General features: G+C 40.9%; 2 protein-coding genes across 3 annotated transcripts in view; one reads left to right on the plus strand and one right to left on the minus strand.

Annotated features, from left to right (window-relative positions):
* Nucleotides 1-7852, minus strand: part of ABHD17B (abhydrolase domain containing 17B, depalmitoylase) — a 43689-nt gene extending 35837 nt beyond the window's left edge. The window contains exon 1 of one of the 2 annotated variants that reach the window (XM_052645081.1): nucleotides 7319-7852. Coding sequence is in view for 1 of the 2 variants with exons in the window: in XM_052645080.1 (XP_052501040.1) it covers nucleotides 6505-6615 (111 nt within the window). In the remaining variant the exon portion in view is untranslated. Of the gene's footprint in view, nucleotides 1-6504; nucleotides 6616-7318 lie in introns of those variants that run through there. The other variant, XM_052645080.1, reaches the window with a different exon arrangement.
* Nucleotides 7853-8308: 456 nt separating this feature from the next.
* The window catches only part of C8H9orf85 (chromosome 8 C9orf85 homolog), a 62605-nt gene continuing 55035 nt past the window's right edge, over nucleotides 8309-15878 (plus strand). The window contains exon 1 of the mRNA XM_052645307.1: nucleotides 8309-8513. Within this exon, the coding sequence (XP_052501267.1) occupies nucleotides 8412-8513 (102 nt within the window). The 5' untranslated portion in view covers nucleotides 8309-8411. The remainder of the gene's footprint in view (nucleotides 8514-15878) is intronic.

Here is a 15878-nt window from a genome sequence, read left to right on the forward strand (position 1 = left end):
AAAGGCCAAAACTGCCTCATTTGATTCCCCCTTCCCACGCTCTACCTTTTCTTTAAAAGTATTTATCACTTTCTAACATATTAGATATTTATTATGCACATTGTGTATAATCCTCTGCTAGGTGGTACATTCTAGGAAGTTAGGGAATCTTTGCTTGTTTGTTTGCAGATGCACCTCCTCAAACCTAGAACAGTGATCGATACTCAGTAGACACTGGCCCATTCTTCCTTTCCCTTTTTTCATCTTTAACTGTATGAGGATGTATTTAACCATTTTCACCTTTAATTCCTGGGAAAACAAATAAGGATCATAAGTATTATTTAAAATATTCTAGTCAGAATAAAAAGAGATGACAAGACATGTTAAACTGTAAAATGTAGAGATGCAGATGATGAAAGATTAGTACCTAAGAGTACCTGATCATTTTCAGTGATGTTTTAGATGATGAATGTGAGGCAAACATGAATAAAAAGGAATCAGAGTACTCTAAAAGCAGTAGTTCTCAAATCTTTTATTAAAATCCAGTCAAATTGTTTTTTAAAGTTAGAATGACAAGTTATCAAATTTTAATTTTCCCACAAAATGATGTTACAAACTAAATATAATCTACTATCACTATAACTTCATAAGAGCACATTAACATAAAAATAATTTCAGTATAAAGGGTAGTCATTTTTATTAAGTAAATTTAGATTCACAAATATCTCATTATATAAAAACAGCTCCACATGTACTTAACATCTAAATGTGAGAAAGTAAAACTTTTACAACAAACCATAACAATCTTTACATCTCAAGATACTTCCTTTACAGAGAAAAAGTACCATCATGAGAGAATAAATTTGCCATTAAAATTAAGAATGTCTAGTCATCAAAAGATACCATATTTAAAATGAAAAGGCATTGTAAAGACTAGAAAATATTTCTAAAGCCTACTAAGTACTATTATCCTACATACATAAAAAGTACTTACAAATCAATAAAATAATCTCAAAGAAAAACAGAATAGGCAATTCATAGAAAAGGAATATGAATCGCTGAAAACCAAGTTAAAGTGTTCTTAACTACACAACTAACTGGGGAAGATACATGAAAATTACAATGAGCTAACATTTCATATTCCTTACAATGTCAAAATTTAAGAAGCCTTAAGTATTTGGAATACTAAATTTAACTCAGATGACCATTATATCTACTACTATGGGCAGGAATCCCTTAGAAGAAATGGAGTAGCCATCATACTCAACCAAAGAGTCCGAAATGCAGTAGTTGAATGCAATCTCAAAAATGACAGAATGATCTCTGTTTGTTTCCAAGGCAAACTATTCAATATCACGGTAATCCAAGTCTATGCCCCAACCCGTAATGCTGAAGAAGCTGAAGCTGAACGGTTCTATGAAGACCTACAAGACCTTCTAGAACTAACATCTCCAAAAGATGTCCTTTTCATTACAGGGACTGGAATGCAAAAGTAGGAAGTCAAGAAATACCTGGAGTAACAGGCAAATTTGGCCTTGGAGTACAGGATGAGGCAGGGCAAAGGCTAATAGAGATTTGCCAATAGAATACACTGGTCATAGCAAACACCCTCTTCCAACGACACAAGAGAAGACTTTACCCATGGACAGCACCAGATGGTCAACACCGAAATCTATTGATTATATTCTTTGCAGCCAAAATGGAGAAGCTCTATACAGTTAGCAAAAACAAGACCGGGAGCTGACTGTGGCTCATTCATGAACTCCTCATTGCCAAATTCAGACTTAAATTGAAGAAAGTGGGAAAAACCACTAGACCATTCATGTATGACCTAAATCAAATCCCTTATGATTATATGGTGGAAGTGAGAAATAGATTTAAGGACCAGATCTGATAGACAGAGTGCCTGATGAACTATGGACGGAGGTTTGTGACATTGTACAGGAGACAGGAATCAAGACCATCCCCAAGAAAAAGAAATGCTAAAAAGCAAAATGGCTGTCTGAGGAGGCCTTACAAATAGCTGTGAAAAGAAGATAAGTGAGAAGCAAAGGAGAAAAGGAAAGATATACCTATTTGAATGCAGAGTTCCAAAGAATAGCAAGGAGAGATAAGAAAGCCTTCCTCAGTGATCAATGCAAAGGAATAGAGGAGAGCAATAGATTAGGAAAGACTAGAGATCTCTTCAAGAAAAATCAGAGATACCAAGGGAACATTTCATGCAAAGACGGGCTCAATGAAGGACAGAAATGGTATGGACCTAAAAGAAGCAGAAGATATTAAGAAGAGATGGCAAGAATACATAGAAGAACTATACAAAAAAGATCTTCATGACCCAGATAATTGCAATGGTGTGATCACTCACCTAGAACCAGACATCCTGGAATGCGAAGTCAAGGGGGGCCTTAGGAAGCATCACTACGAACAAAGCTAGTAGAGGTGATGAAATTCCAGTTGAGCTATTTCAAATCCTAAAAGATGATGCTGTGAAAGTGCTGCATTCAACATGTCAGCAAATTTGGAAAACTCAGCAGTGGCCACAGGATTGGTCAGTTTTCATTCCAATCCCAAAGAAAGGCAATGCCAAAGAATGCTCAAACTACCACACAATTGCGCTCATCTCACACGCTAGTAAAGTAATGCTCAAAATTCTCCAAGCCAGGCTTCAGCAATACGTGAACCATGAACTTCCAGATGTTCAAGCTGGTTTTAGAAAAGGCAGAGGAACCAGAGATCAAATTGGGACCATCCACTGAGTCATCGAGAAAGCAAGAGAGTTCCAGAAAAACATGTATTGCTGCTTTATTGACTATGCCAAAGCCTTTGACTATGTGGATCACAACAAACTGGAAACTTCTGAAAGAGATGGGAATACCAGATCACCTAACCTGCCTCTTGAGAAATGTGTATTCAGGTCAGGAAGCAACAGTTAGAACTGGACATGGAACAACAGACTGGTTCCAAATAGGAAAAGGAGTACGTCAAGGCTGTACATTGTCACCCTGCTTATTTAACTTATATGCAGAGTACATCATGAGAAACGCTGGACTGGAAGAAACACAAGCTGGAATCTAGATTTCCGGGAGAAATATCAATAACCTCAGATATCCAGATGACACCACCCTTATGGCAGAAAGTGAAGAGGAACTCAAAAGCCTCTTGATGAAAAAAAAATTGGAGAGTGAAAAAGTTGGCTTAAAGCTCAACATTCAGAAAACTAAGATTACGGCATCTGGTCCCATCACTTTATGGCAAACAGATGGGGAAACAGTGGAAACCCTGAGAGACTATTTTTTTGGGCTCCAAAATCACTGCAGATGGTGACTGCATGTATGAAATTAAAAGATGTTTACTCCTTGGGAGGAAAGTTATGACCAACCTAGTTAGCATATTAAAAAGCAGAGACATTACTTTGCCAACAAAGGCCCGTCTAGTCAAGGCTATGGTTTTTCTAGTATTCATGTATGAATGTGAGAGTTGGAGTATAAAGAAAGCTGAGTGCTGAAGAATTGATGCTTTTAAACTGTGGTGTTGGAGAAGACTCTTGAGAGTCCCTTGGACTGCAAGGAGATCCAACCAGTCCATCCTAAAGGAAATCAGTCCTGGGTGTTCATTGGAAGGACTGATGCTGAAGCTGAAACTCCAATACTTTGGCCACCTGATGCAAAGAGCAGACTCATTTGAAAAGACCCTGATCCTGGGAAAGATTGAAGGCAGGAGGAGAAGGGGATATCGGAGGATGAGGTGGTTGGACGGCATCACCGACTCAATGGACATGAGTTTGGGTAAACTCTGCGAGATGGTGATGGACAGGGAGGCCTGGTGTGCTGCAGTTCATGGGGTTGCAATGAGTCGGACACAACTGAGTGAATAAACTGAAGTATTTGGAAGGTGGAGAAACAGACCCTTTCATTCATTACTGATATACTCTGGAGAGAAAACTGATTGTATCTAAGGAAGGCGAAGAAGCAGCTCCTAACCTGTGTTCCAGCAGTCTAATACTATTGATAGATTTATATCCCAGGGCAATCTTTCTCAATAATGGCTTTTGTAGTTGTAACAAATGAGGGGCACTACTGAATAGATGCCAGGAACACGACGCACTCATGGTATGTAAAGATAATGCTGCCCCATGTCCAGTGACTTCTGAACATTCTGCTGCTGGACACTCACTTAAGCGACCAGAAGGAAAAACTACAGTCAGATATTAATTAATAGGGCTTAACACAAAGTATAGTTGCATTGTTTTAACAAAATTAAGATGTAAAAGAGTGCAACCGCTGTTTAAAGAGAGAAGACTGCGTTTTTATTTTTGTTCAAACTTTACTGAAATTATAGTTATTTCAGAAACTTATCAAATCAAATCCCTCTATCGGTATTCCAGTGGTCAATTGAACACATCTGTTTAATCTGCTTTAGCAGCTGTCCTAGTCAAGGTGATCCCATCTGTTCAAAGTATCTGACTACTACTATTTCTTCTAGCAGTGCTTCTTAGACTTCTAGGTACACTCAGTTCACCTGGGAATCCTGTTAATATTCAGTATTTTAGTTATTAGGGTAGGACCTGAGGTCCTGATTTCTAACCGACCCCCAGAATTCTGATGTTTTTGGTCTATTATCACACGTGGTAGCAAGATTACAATGTGGTTGAACCTGAGCATTTCACAGTGCAATACATTACTTTGTTATAAATTCTTTATTTTAGTAAGCACATTACTTTATTTAAAATACCAACTGAAGTTTATTATTATGAATTTCATTTAGGACAGTATTGGGGAGGTTGTAAAATATTTCTATAAAAATGAGATATAGGTTCAAGAGTCACTCTGGAGGAAGTCTTCTACTTTATCTAAATAAATATATACAAGAATATTCCCTACACTGTGTTTAATAAGAAAACAATTGAAAACCACTAAAATCACTAACAGAAACTTGATATAGTCACATAATAAAACACAAACAAATGACAACAATAATTAACTAGAGCTACCTGAATCAGCACAGATAAATCTTGGCTTGTTCAGTGAAGAAAGCAAGCTACAAATATAAAAAACATACTTAAACAGTCTTAAAGCAATAAAAGAAAAACCATATAATGTTCATGGATATAAAGGTATGCAGTAATGTATAAACACATGGATAGGAAGGATGCATGTCAATTTGGGGTTTGTGGTTGGGAGTGTGGAAATAGGATTTAAGAGGGGTACCAAGTATAGGGGAAGCTTTGTTTTGTAGTTATAACTTTACCTTGGATATAGTAGAAATAAAATCTATCAGTAAATAAAGCAACCAACTCAATCTATCACTCTACTTGCTTGTCATCACTGATTCTAAAGATATGACACCAAATTATATATTCTTAACATTGGAGAAAATTAGAGTTTATCATTCCTACGTGATAGCATATGGATTGAGTTTCCCTATTATAACTACGTTTATCCTAATTCTTCACCAAGGAAGTGAAATTCATGATACAAAAACAAACTTAGAGAACTGCATTAAAAAGCACTGTTATTCACTAAAACAACCAATGTCACATAACCAGAAGAACTGTTGGTTCTCACTGCCCTTTCTACACAGTGAGCAGGTGGCATATTTTATTAGCCCTATATCACAGATGGAGAAACTGACTCAGATGTGAGATAGCATGCCTGGAGTTGTAGACCAATTCAGTGACAAAACTTGGAACAGACACAGCCTATTTCTTCTGTGTTCATTAAATTGTCCAAAACATTACATTGCCATGATGCTTTATGGTAATTCTCCTTGTCACAGGAAATAGAATATTCTCTGTCAGAGGTCATACACATTTCAAAGCAGGCAAAGATACTCAAGGAGCAAGCCACTGATCAACTACAGTACTGCACAGCAACAGACAAAATTAAAACTGCCTAGCCTGCTAAAAATCTAATCCTATCCTTGCCAATTAACCTTATTAATACTAGAGTAGGAGAAAAGAGAGGTCAAAATATGGGTGAGGGTGCTATTTATTTCCTCCTGGATCTCAAGTAATATAGTAATTATTGCCCAACAGGGACCTTATTTCTTTTTTAAGTTGAAGCATGGCTATCTCCACTGCTCTTCTCTAAGTTAGCCTCCACTCCTACTTTCAACAAGCAAAGAACTGAGTACCCAATTAGAACACTGTCAATTATGATAATTACCAAAATATTGGGTATGATTAGATATTAGATAATCATCCAAATGAGTTTATGCTATAAACATATGAGACAAACTCTTTACCAAAAAAAGCTCATCATATTATGTCTTCTTGTTAATGTAAGCTTGACGAATGCTATTACAACATGTACCTGGCTTTTTACTCAGATTCATTAGGTAGTTTTAAACGCTGACACAAGAACTCCAAAATTCTTTTTACTTATTGGAGCCTTAAAAAAAAAAATCAATGAATTATCTTGCGGATCAAGGAACTGTATATTGTAAAAAAACTATTAAACATGAATACCTTTTCATAAGCTAAGAGCAAAAAATTAAAGGTCACCCTCCCTGCATTCCGTTACTCACTCTTCTGCTTAACAAATACAGTTCACACCGACTTTGATAAATCAACGTGTCGTTTTTGAAAGTTGTGTCCTGGTATTGGCAGAAATCACCATGGATCAAAGCTCTGAACATTTCTTTAAAAAAAAAAAAAGCCAGGGTTAAACTCTCTTCTTTAAAACACCTCTTCACAGCAGTACAACCTAACCTGACAGAACTTTTCGTTTCAGGGTTCAAAAATATTCCAACAAAACACTAATTTTTCAATTCAAAAACAATTCCTGATGAGCTTATCCTAAAGTTCGAGTGAAGCTAGATCATCGAGAGAAAAAGACCCTAGAACAGCCGGACCAGAACACACAAATCACCAAGGACCCGGCATGATTCGATCTAAAAATGAAGGCTGGCACATTCGAGGACATTCAGGAGACAGTTTTCAGGAGACGCGAATTTCACAATGAGCGAGGGTGGGAATGTGAACCTGACCCCATCTTTCCGTCCACAGGGCGAAGAGCAAAAGATGAAATGAGACTTCTCTGCAAGGAGGACCCAAAACCTTCCCCAATCCCGCAGCCTCATCGACCGCAGACTTTCCTACCTCTCCCCTTCACCGAACCAACAATCTTCTCAAAATCCCAGACCCGATCGGGAGCGGCTTCTCTGCCTTTCCCAGCGCCTAGAGGAATCCCAGTCGCCAACAACAAAGACGCCTCCCGTTCCCCTCCCCCCGCCCGGCCCCGGCTCGTCACTCCCGCGCTGCGTCTCCCGGCCCAGCGCCCCCTCCTCCAGGCCGGCCGCAGCGCCCGGGCCCCCACCTCCCCGCCGCGGCCCCACGCACCTGCACCTGAAGGCCGCAGCCAAGGCGTCAGGCTGAAAGGGCCGGGAGAGAACCTCTGCCGCCGCGCAGTCCTCTACGAGGCGCGATCCACGCTGCCGCCGCTTCCGCTGCCGGACTCTGCCCGCCTGCGGGCGGGCCCGGCCAAGAAGCCAGGAACGAGGGCTGCAGCCCCCGGCGCCGGGACGTGGAAGGACGGCGGCGCCCGAGGGGGCCGGCTTAAGCTCCTCAGTCTCGCCTCGCGCCGACCCTGTTCCTCCACACGGGCTCGTGTTCTGCTGACTAACGGCCCCGGCGCGAGGCGCTGGAACGGCCGCCTCCGCCGCCGCGGTCGGCTGCTCTTGGGCCTCACGTCCCGCGCGGCCGTGGTCGCAGCTGCCGCAGCCGCCGCCACCTCCCTTTCTGGCACTGCAGACACCACCCAGACCCAGCCAGATCTTTCTTTAATTCTCTTTTCTTCGCTCCCCTACAGCCTGATGGCCGCGGGACTCGCTCTCGTGGCGGGAGACTGGAAGGGAAAACCTGGGGTTTGCGAGAGCTCACGAAGCTAGGAGTTGGTCACTGACTGTAGGAAGATGCCAAAGCTGACCCCGGCTCCAGCCTGCGAGCGGGCCGGGGGTGGGACGGAGTCTACTTTAGCCCGACTTCCACCAATCACAAGCAGCCCGGAGGTGTAGGGCTCAGGAGAGGCTGAGCAGAGTCGGCAGGAGGCGGGGATTGCGGAAAAGGAGAGCCAATAGAAGCAAGGCCTCCCCGCCCCTCGACTTTGATGGACTGCCACATTCGGACCAATGGGGGAATTCTCGCTTCGAAGAAAGCGGGATTTTTAGGCCGGGTTTGAGAGAGAGAGGCTGCGGGGAGGGGGAAGGATCGAGTCTGGGCGGTTTTAAAAGGGCCTTGCGGACGCTGAGAGGCCTGGGGGTGTCCTTTGACCTCCGCAAGGAGTCACGTGGGTATGCCGGGGGCGGGGACAGAAAGGCTGATTAAGTTCCTTCCGGGTCAGTGGTAGAAGCGTGAGCTCCGTGGGATAGTTCCTCGCAACTTACTCTTCCCTGCATCTTCCTTGTCCCAGAGCGAGACGATTGTCGTTTCGGCGATGAGCTCACAGAAAGGGAACGTGACTCGTTCCAGGCCTCAGAGGCACCAGAATACTTTTAGCTTCAAAAATGACAAGTTTGATAAGAGTGTTCAGACCAAGGTAGGAACCTGCCTGTTGCACTAAATCTGACTCCAGGGAGGAATGGTTCAGTGGAGGGGAGAGAAGGAGGAGTTGGCGAAGGCAAATGTGGACCGCAGCCCAGAGTTTTGGCTGCACTGCAGCCCTTTCTAAAATGATATTCCCACGTCCTTTCTTTGACCTGCATGTGTTGTCTCCTCGTAAATATTTATATTTGGCAGTCAACATTTAACTAATGGTATAGAGTGAACGGGACCCTCATCAAGTCTAAAATGCAATGGGAAAACCGCCGTTGAACGTTCCCATCTGGATTACATATTTGCAGTAGGAAAACGAGGTTTATGGCGCGAGTGTCTTTTTCAAAGGTTGCACTAAGTCTATGCAGTCACTATTTCTTTTTGGAAAACCCCAGGCCCATAGGTTTGTAGGGAGAGTGTCAAAGTTCTTAAGCGCTCTTGGCCCCAGTATCTGCACCCACATAATGGGAATTTCTCTCTCATTTGTAAGATTGTTTTGAGAATCAAATTATTTGATCGATGTAAAAATGCTTGTTTAGCTGTTTATATTTCTTTAGAAGATTTCTTTAAGCTGGAAGCAGATTCAGACTGAATACATAGCCAGAAGTCTTGGGTTATATGCACCTACTGATTTGCTGTTAAGTATTTACTCCTCCTCCTTTAGCTGTAAGGAGTGGAGATAATCAAGACAAGAGCAGCTTGGGGGCAGCCTCCAGTATATCAAGTTAACTTGATATTAACATAAAACTGGAGCCCAGATTTGCTAGTTGTATGGCTTAAGCAAGTTATGTAATACTTAGTGTCTTTTAGTCTTACTTTGATCACAAATGAGAAACCTGCCAGTATTATTGTGAAGTTAAAGTAAATCATGTATATGAATAATCTGGATCATAATTAGTGTCCGACAGGTGATTAATTTCTCAACATTAGCTGCTGCTGCTGCTAAGTTGCTTCAGTCGTGTCCGACTCTGTGCGACCCCATAGATGACAGCCCACCAGGTTCCCCCTTCCCTGGGATTCTCCAGGCAAGAACACTGGAATGGGTTGCCATTTCCTTCTCCAAGGCATGAAAGTGAAAAGTGAAAGTGAAGTTGCTCAGTTCTGTCTGACTCTTAGCGACCCCATGGACTGCAGCGTACCAGGCTCCTCTGTCCATGGGATTGTCCAGGCAAGAGTACTGGAGTGGGCTGCCATTGCCTTCTCCCAACATTAGCTACAAAAGCAAAATGACTATTTAGGGTACCCAGTGACTTCCTTTTCCTTTCCTCTTTCTATTTTCACTATACAGATATTTAAGGAGCATCTTTCATGTCCAAGGACCTATTACATGAGTATACAGTGTTCAAAAGAGTTGATTCTGCCTTCAAGGAACTTACGGTTTTCTGGGTCATGGGACAATAAGCACAGAGATGTATAATTATAAATTCTGATGAAGGGAAGCACAGTTGAGTGAAGAGTAGGGGGTATTATTTTTGAGTGGATGTTCAGAGGCCCTCTCCTTCCTCTTAATTTGGTTCAGATTCAGAAGGAAAACCTGGAGCAACATTTGGGAAGACTTTACCAAGTTTGTGTCTGTCATCAATAGGTAAAACAAAGTAAAAAGCTGTGCTGTTCCAAATAGATGTCTGTCTTGTCCTGTGTTCTTACTCTTAAGTTTTTGCACAATCATTTACTTCTGTGTTTTTCATCAGGTGATAAAAAGCTGTTTGTTTAATAAAAGTGAAAGTGTTAGTGGCTCAGTTGTGTCTGACTCTTTGCAACCCCCATTAGCCTGCTAGTGTATGGAATTCTCCAGGCAAGAAAACTGCAGTGCGTTGCCATTACCTTCTCCAGGGGATCGTCCTCATCCAGGGATTGAACCCAGGTCTTTTGCTTTGCAGGCTGATTCTTTACCATCTGAGCCACCAGGGAAGCCCTGTTTAATAAGTAGTGGCAATGTAGCTTTCTGTGTTTCTTGTCCTTATAAGTACTTCTTGTCCTAGCACTTCTTCCTAGACTTCCTGTACTTTTCATTGCGTTTTCTAGTATTATCTAACAACCTTGTCATTATGGTCTCATATCTTTTCATGTATCTCAAGTTCAGTAGCTAAGTTTCATTCTGTTTATTACTTTTATCGTTCATTGCTTTGTCTCTATTAAATTGTGAGGAAGTCTCATTTGTACATTGGTGGAACCACCAGGTGCTTTGTTATTGAAGGTGCCAACAAAGCAGCAAGAAATATTTTACTGAGAAAGGATCATTAGGTTGATTGTTCCTGTGTCTTACAGAAGTATAATAAGGAATGCCACTGCATTCATGGCAAATTCTTGAACCAGCGATGTTCAGCTGTCGAAAGCCAGGATTTTGTTGTAAGCCTCTGATGGTGTCTTCATTCCTGTGCTTTAGAACAGAAAGGTGTTTGACTCAGTGACATCTAACAAAGGAGTGCTAAGATGTGCATGGTTCTCTATGACTCTCCATGAAGGATTGTAGTAACAACCTGACTACTTTGTACCTCATTATTTTGTAGGAGTCTTCCAGGATAGTTCCCCTTCTCCTCTGCCAAGTAGTTTATGAGGACTGAAATTAAAAGTGGGATAATGAGATGTTTTATTGAAAAACAGCTTATAAATTTCAGACAGTATCCCAAAAAGATACAGATGGTAGCTGTCTTAAATATATCCTCAAAGAGGAGAGAAGCTTGGCATTGCAAATGCCAAACTTGAATCAATGAGTCAAAGTAAAAGAGATAGGTTTCAGCTCAACATAAGGGAATTGTTTAATAGTGATTAGTATGCACTAGAATTGTATAACCTCCCTTTCTCTGGGGTTGTTAAAAGAAGCCTCTATGGCCATTGGCCTGCAGTATCCTCTTGTGACTTGCAAAGGTGGGGTGGAAATGGGAGTAGTTTTGTTATCTCTTCTAGTCACTTGGCACTAAAACATTGATTGTATCAAGACAGGCTTGTGTCCCTTACTGGAAAGGCACTGATGTGTAGTGGAAGGAATCTTGGACCAAGAAAACAGACCCACATTGTAGCTCCTGTTCTGTTTATTTTGCTTTGTGATTTAGACTGTTTGTATACAGGTCTTAACCTATGCTACAGGGGCTGATATTATCTTTTGGGTTACCTTCCTGTCACAGTTTCTATGGAGATGATTACAAAAAATATTTTTAAGAAATAGTGATACAAATATACACTAAGCATTAGTGTATGATAATTTATATGGACTTGCAGTTGCTCAAAGCATAAAAAGTTGATTAGAAATGTTTGTTGAAAAATATTGAAACACAGAAATGTGTAAAGTAAGTGAAAGTACCTTTTCCCAGGCCTATTCGTCTTCAGATGTAGTCATTGTTAACAGTTTGATGTGTATGTTTTTAGACATCTAAGCACAATATAGTACATATGAAATAAAATACATTTCTCCTTTTTCATTTAGAAGATTGGGTATATCAGAACATAGAGATTAAGCTCTTTCTTTTTTAATGGTTGTGTACTATTCTGTCATACATATGTAGAAGCTTAATTTCCTATTAATAAACTTTTGAGTTGTTCTCAAATTTTCAGTTTGACAAATGAAGCTGCAATGAAATTCTTGAATTCACGTTATTTGTTCCACATCATTTATATGGTACCAAACATTGTGGTAGATACTAGGGGTATAAGGTTGAGTGTAATATACAGCCAGGCCTTTAATTGAAGCATATACTTTGGTGGGTAAGGTGACAGGCATTAAGTAATCTTTTGAGTATGTTAATATGAATGGAAGTAAGAGCTGTGAAGGAAAAGTCCAAGGGAACCTTGAGAGTGTCTAGCAGGAAGTCTTGATTAAGTTAGGAGGGTTTAAGAAAGCTTCCCTGAGATCTGAAGGATGGATAGCATTTAACTGAGTGAAATGGGAAGAGCATGTATCATCTTCTTAAGGATGCTATTTGTTTCATACGTGTAGCCAACATTGTTTTTATTAGCATGTTCGAAAGCCTTAGAACCCCACATGATCTTATTGATGGGGCAGGAGTCTATTCTGTGGTCAGTACTAGATCTCACTTTTAGAGGGTAATAGTGCCTGCAACGCAGGAGACCTGGGTTCGATGCCTGGGTCAGGAAGATCCCCTGGAGAAGGAAATGGCAACCCTCTCCAGTGTTCTTGCCTGGAGAATCCCATGGACAGTGGAGTCTAACAGGCTACAGTCCGTGGGGTCGCAAGAATCGGATACGACTTAGTGACTTAAACCACCAGTGTACATTACTTAGGCGTTTTGCAGTTAAAAAAAAGTGATTTAGCCAAATCTTGCTTGGCTGTGCACTTTGGTTAACATAACACCAGTTGCACTTGAATTAATTTGGGGGGAACACATAACATGAAGTAATTTGGGACAGGGGAACACATCCCTTTCAGGAAACTCTTGTTATTACCTTGAAAAGGAAAAGGAAAATCTGAGACTATATTCTCTAATGAGTTTTGGAAATGAAGTTTTGTTGTTAATAGCTAGTGCTTTGTACTTAAGTGTTAGCAATTGTGAATACTTGATCTAGATTATCTAATTTGATCTTCAGAATAACCCTAAGACAGATGGTACAATTTTCCCGTTTTTGCCTATTGGGAAGTGAGTGCCCAAAGTTGTGTTACTAGTACGTGGCTATCCATTTATTAGGTAAGGTCTGTGCTGGGAGACCTCAAAGAACAGGTAAATCAAAAGCCCCTTTGTGTGTATGTGTGTTGGCTGTTGTTTTTTAAGACTGTGTTTTTGTCTTTAATAGAGGCATTGTAACATTAGGGTTGGAACAAAGATGAGCTTTAGTGTCACTGACCCTAAACACTGCCTGTTTGAAATGTTCCAGGGAATGCGTCTCTCCTCGCAAAGTGTTGCCCCAGGAATGTCACACAACACAGGTATAGGCTGGTTGGATTGGAGTGGGTCGCCTCTAGTCAGCCGGGGCTGTAGGGCAGGGGTAGGGCTCTTCTCACTCATTTTGTGTGAAAACAGAGGCTAGTTCTGTCAGGTCCCTCAGCTTCTGCTTTAGACAGAAGTTTAAAGGTGATATGATTACATTTATACAGCAGAACAGGATTCTATGTTTACAAGCACCTTTATTCACAATAGCCCAACAAATAAAAAAATACAAATGTCCTTCAACAAGAGAATAGATAAACAGATTGTGTCAATCATATAATGAAATACTACTCTGCTGTTTTTTTTTTAAAGCTACTGATACATGGCAGACATGTAGATAAGTCTCAGAAATGTTGTGTGAAGGGAAAGAAGTTGGGTATTTCTCACATCTATAGAAATCTGAACAGTAGTTTGTCTTCGGTGGTGGGGGAATTGACTGGAAGGGGCTCAAGACAACTTTCTGGAGTGGTGGAAACATGAAGATCACAAAGCACTTATTGAAGCGCATTGAATTGAGCCTTTAAGGTCTGGGCATGATACATAAATTTTATATCAATTAAAAATAGATATTATAGTAAAATGACTGATTAACCACTCAAATATTTAAAGTTCTGTTTTTGTTGTTTGCTTTTGTGTTTGGGCACATTGTAGAAACACTGCCTATTGTCAGTATTTTTAAAAAGAAAACTACTTTATTAACTTCTCTAGAAAGAAAACAAATGACAGGTCGACATTCTAACATACTGAATATCTTCAGTTCAGTTCAGTTCAGTCACTCAGTCGTGTCCAACTCTTTGCAACCCCATGAATCACAACATGCCAGGCCTCCCTCTCCATCACCAACTCTCGGAGTTCACTCAGATTCACATCCATCAAATCAGTGATGCCATCCAGCCATCTCATCCTCTGTCATCCCCTTTTCCTCCTGCCCCCAATCCCTCCCAGCATCAGAGTCTTTTCCTATGAGTCAACTCTTCGCATGAGGTGGCCAAAGTACTGGAGTTTAAGCTTCAGCATCATTCCTTCCAAAGAAATCCCAGGGCTGATCTCCTTCAGAATGGACTGGTTGGATCTCCTTGCAGTCTAAGGGACTCTCAAGAGTCTTCTCCAACACCACAGTTCAAAACCATCAATTCTTTGGCACTCAGCTTTCTTCCCAGTCCCAACTCTCACATCCATACATGACCATAGGAAAACCCATAGCCTTGACTAGACGAACCTTAGTCGGCAAAGTAATGTCTCTGCTTTTGAAAATGCTGTCTAGGTTGGTCATAACTTTTCTTCCAAGGAGTAAGCGTCTTTTAATTTCATGGCTGAATATCTTAGTTAACCACAAGTCAAAATAATTCTAGTAGTTGTCTTCTAATATTTTCCCATCTTGTAAGCTTTTATTTACCAACTCCAGTCATGACACTTAGGTATTGTCTCTCTGTAAGAGGAATTCAGATGATCATTACAAAGTGGATCTTGGGAATTCCCTGGTGGTCTAGTGGTTAGGACTCTGTGCTTGCAGTGCTGAGGGCCTGGATTTGATCCCTGGTTCAGGAACTAAGATCCCAAAAGCCATGTGGCATGGGCAAAAATAAAAAACAAAAAACCAAACCAAAATTGATCTTGTTCATAAGATTACTGAATCTGGATCTTATTTAACAGAGTAGAGTCATAGTAATTTAGTTGGCCATGATGCCTGCTCTGTAAAATGAGTGAATGAAACCTAAAGGGTACTAGTGGTAAGGCTCGTTTCATTCGGGGTAGCTTGGACTCAAGTGATATGGGATCTTTGTCTTATCTCCTCTAGCCCAAATATGCTGTGCTTTAGGAAATGGTCTCATATTGATTTAGGTAATCTCTGGTGTGAGTAATTTTGGTATGAGAGATAAAGTGCCAGTATGAGAATAAATGTTATTTCCTAATCAAGGGGTTTCAGCAATTAAAGTTTAAAGAAGTGGGTAGCCATTAAATAAATCTTTAGCTTGGCAATGGTTTCCATTATAGTTTTAAGGTAACCATCTTTGGCATTCTGGAGATTACCTGGGACTCCTTTTGATCTTTATTCCAAACTGGGAAATGTTCTTGGTATATTCACCAATGCTGTCTATTACATGTTGTTTAGTTGCTGAGATGTTTCTGACTCTTTGTGACCCCATGAACTGCAATGTGTCAGGCTTTCCTGTCCATTCACTTTCTCCCAGAGTTTGCTCAGACTCATGTCCATTGAGTCAATGATGCCATCCAACCGTCTCATCCTCTGTCACCCCCTTCTCCTCTTGCCCTCAGTCTTTCCCAGCATCAAGATCTTTTCCAAAGAGTTGGCTCTTTGCATCGGGTGGCCAAAGTATTGGAGCTTCAGCTTCAGCATCAGTCCTTCCAATGAACATTCAGGACTGATCTCCTTTAGGATGGACTGGTTGAATCTCCTTGCAGTCCAAGGGACTCTCAAGAATCCTCCAATACCACAGTTGAAAAGCATCAATTCTTCGGCATTCAGC

Source organism: Budorcas taxicolor, chromosome 8 (assembly GCF_023091745.1).
Source record: "Budorcas taxicolor isolate Tak-1 chromosome 8, Takin1.1, whole genome shotgun sequence".
In the NCBI taxonomy this organism is placed as follows: domain Eukaryota; kingdom Metazoa; phylum Chordata; class Mammalia; order Artiodactyla; family Bovidae; genus Budorcas; species Budorcas taxicolor.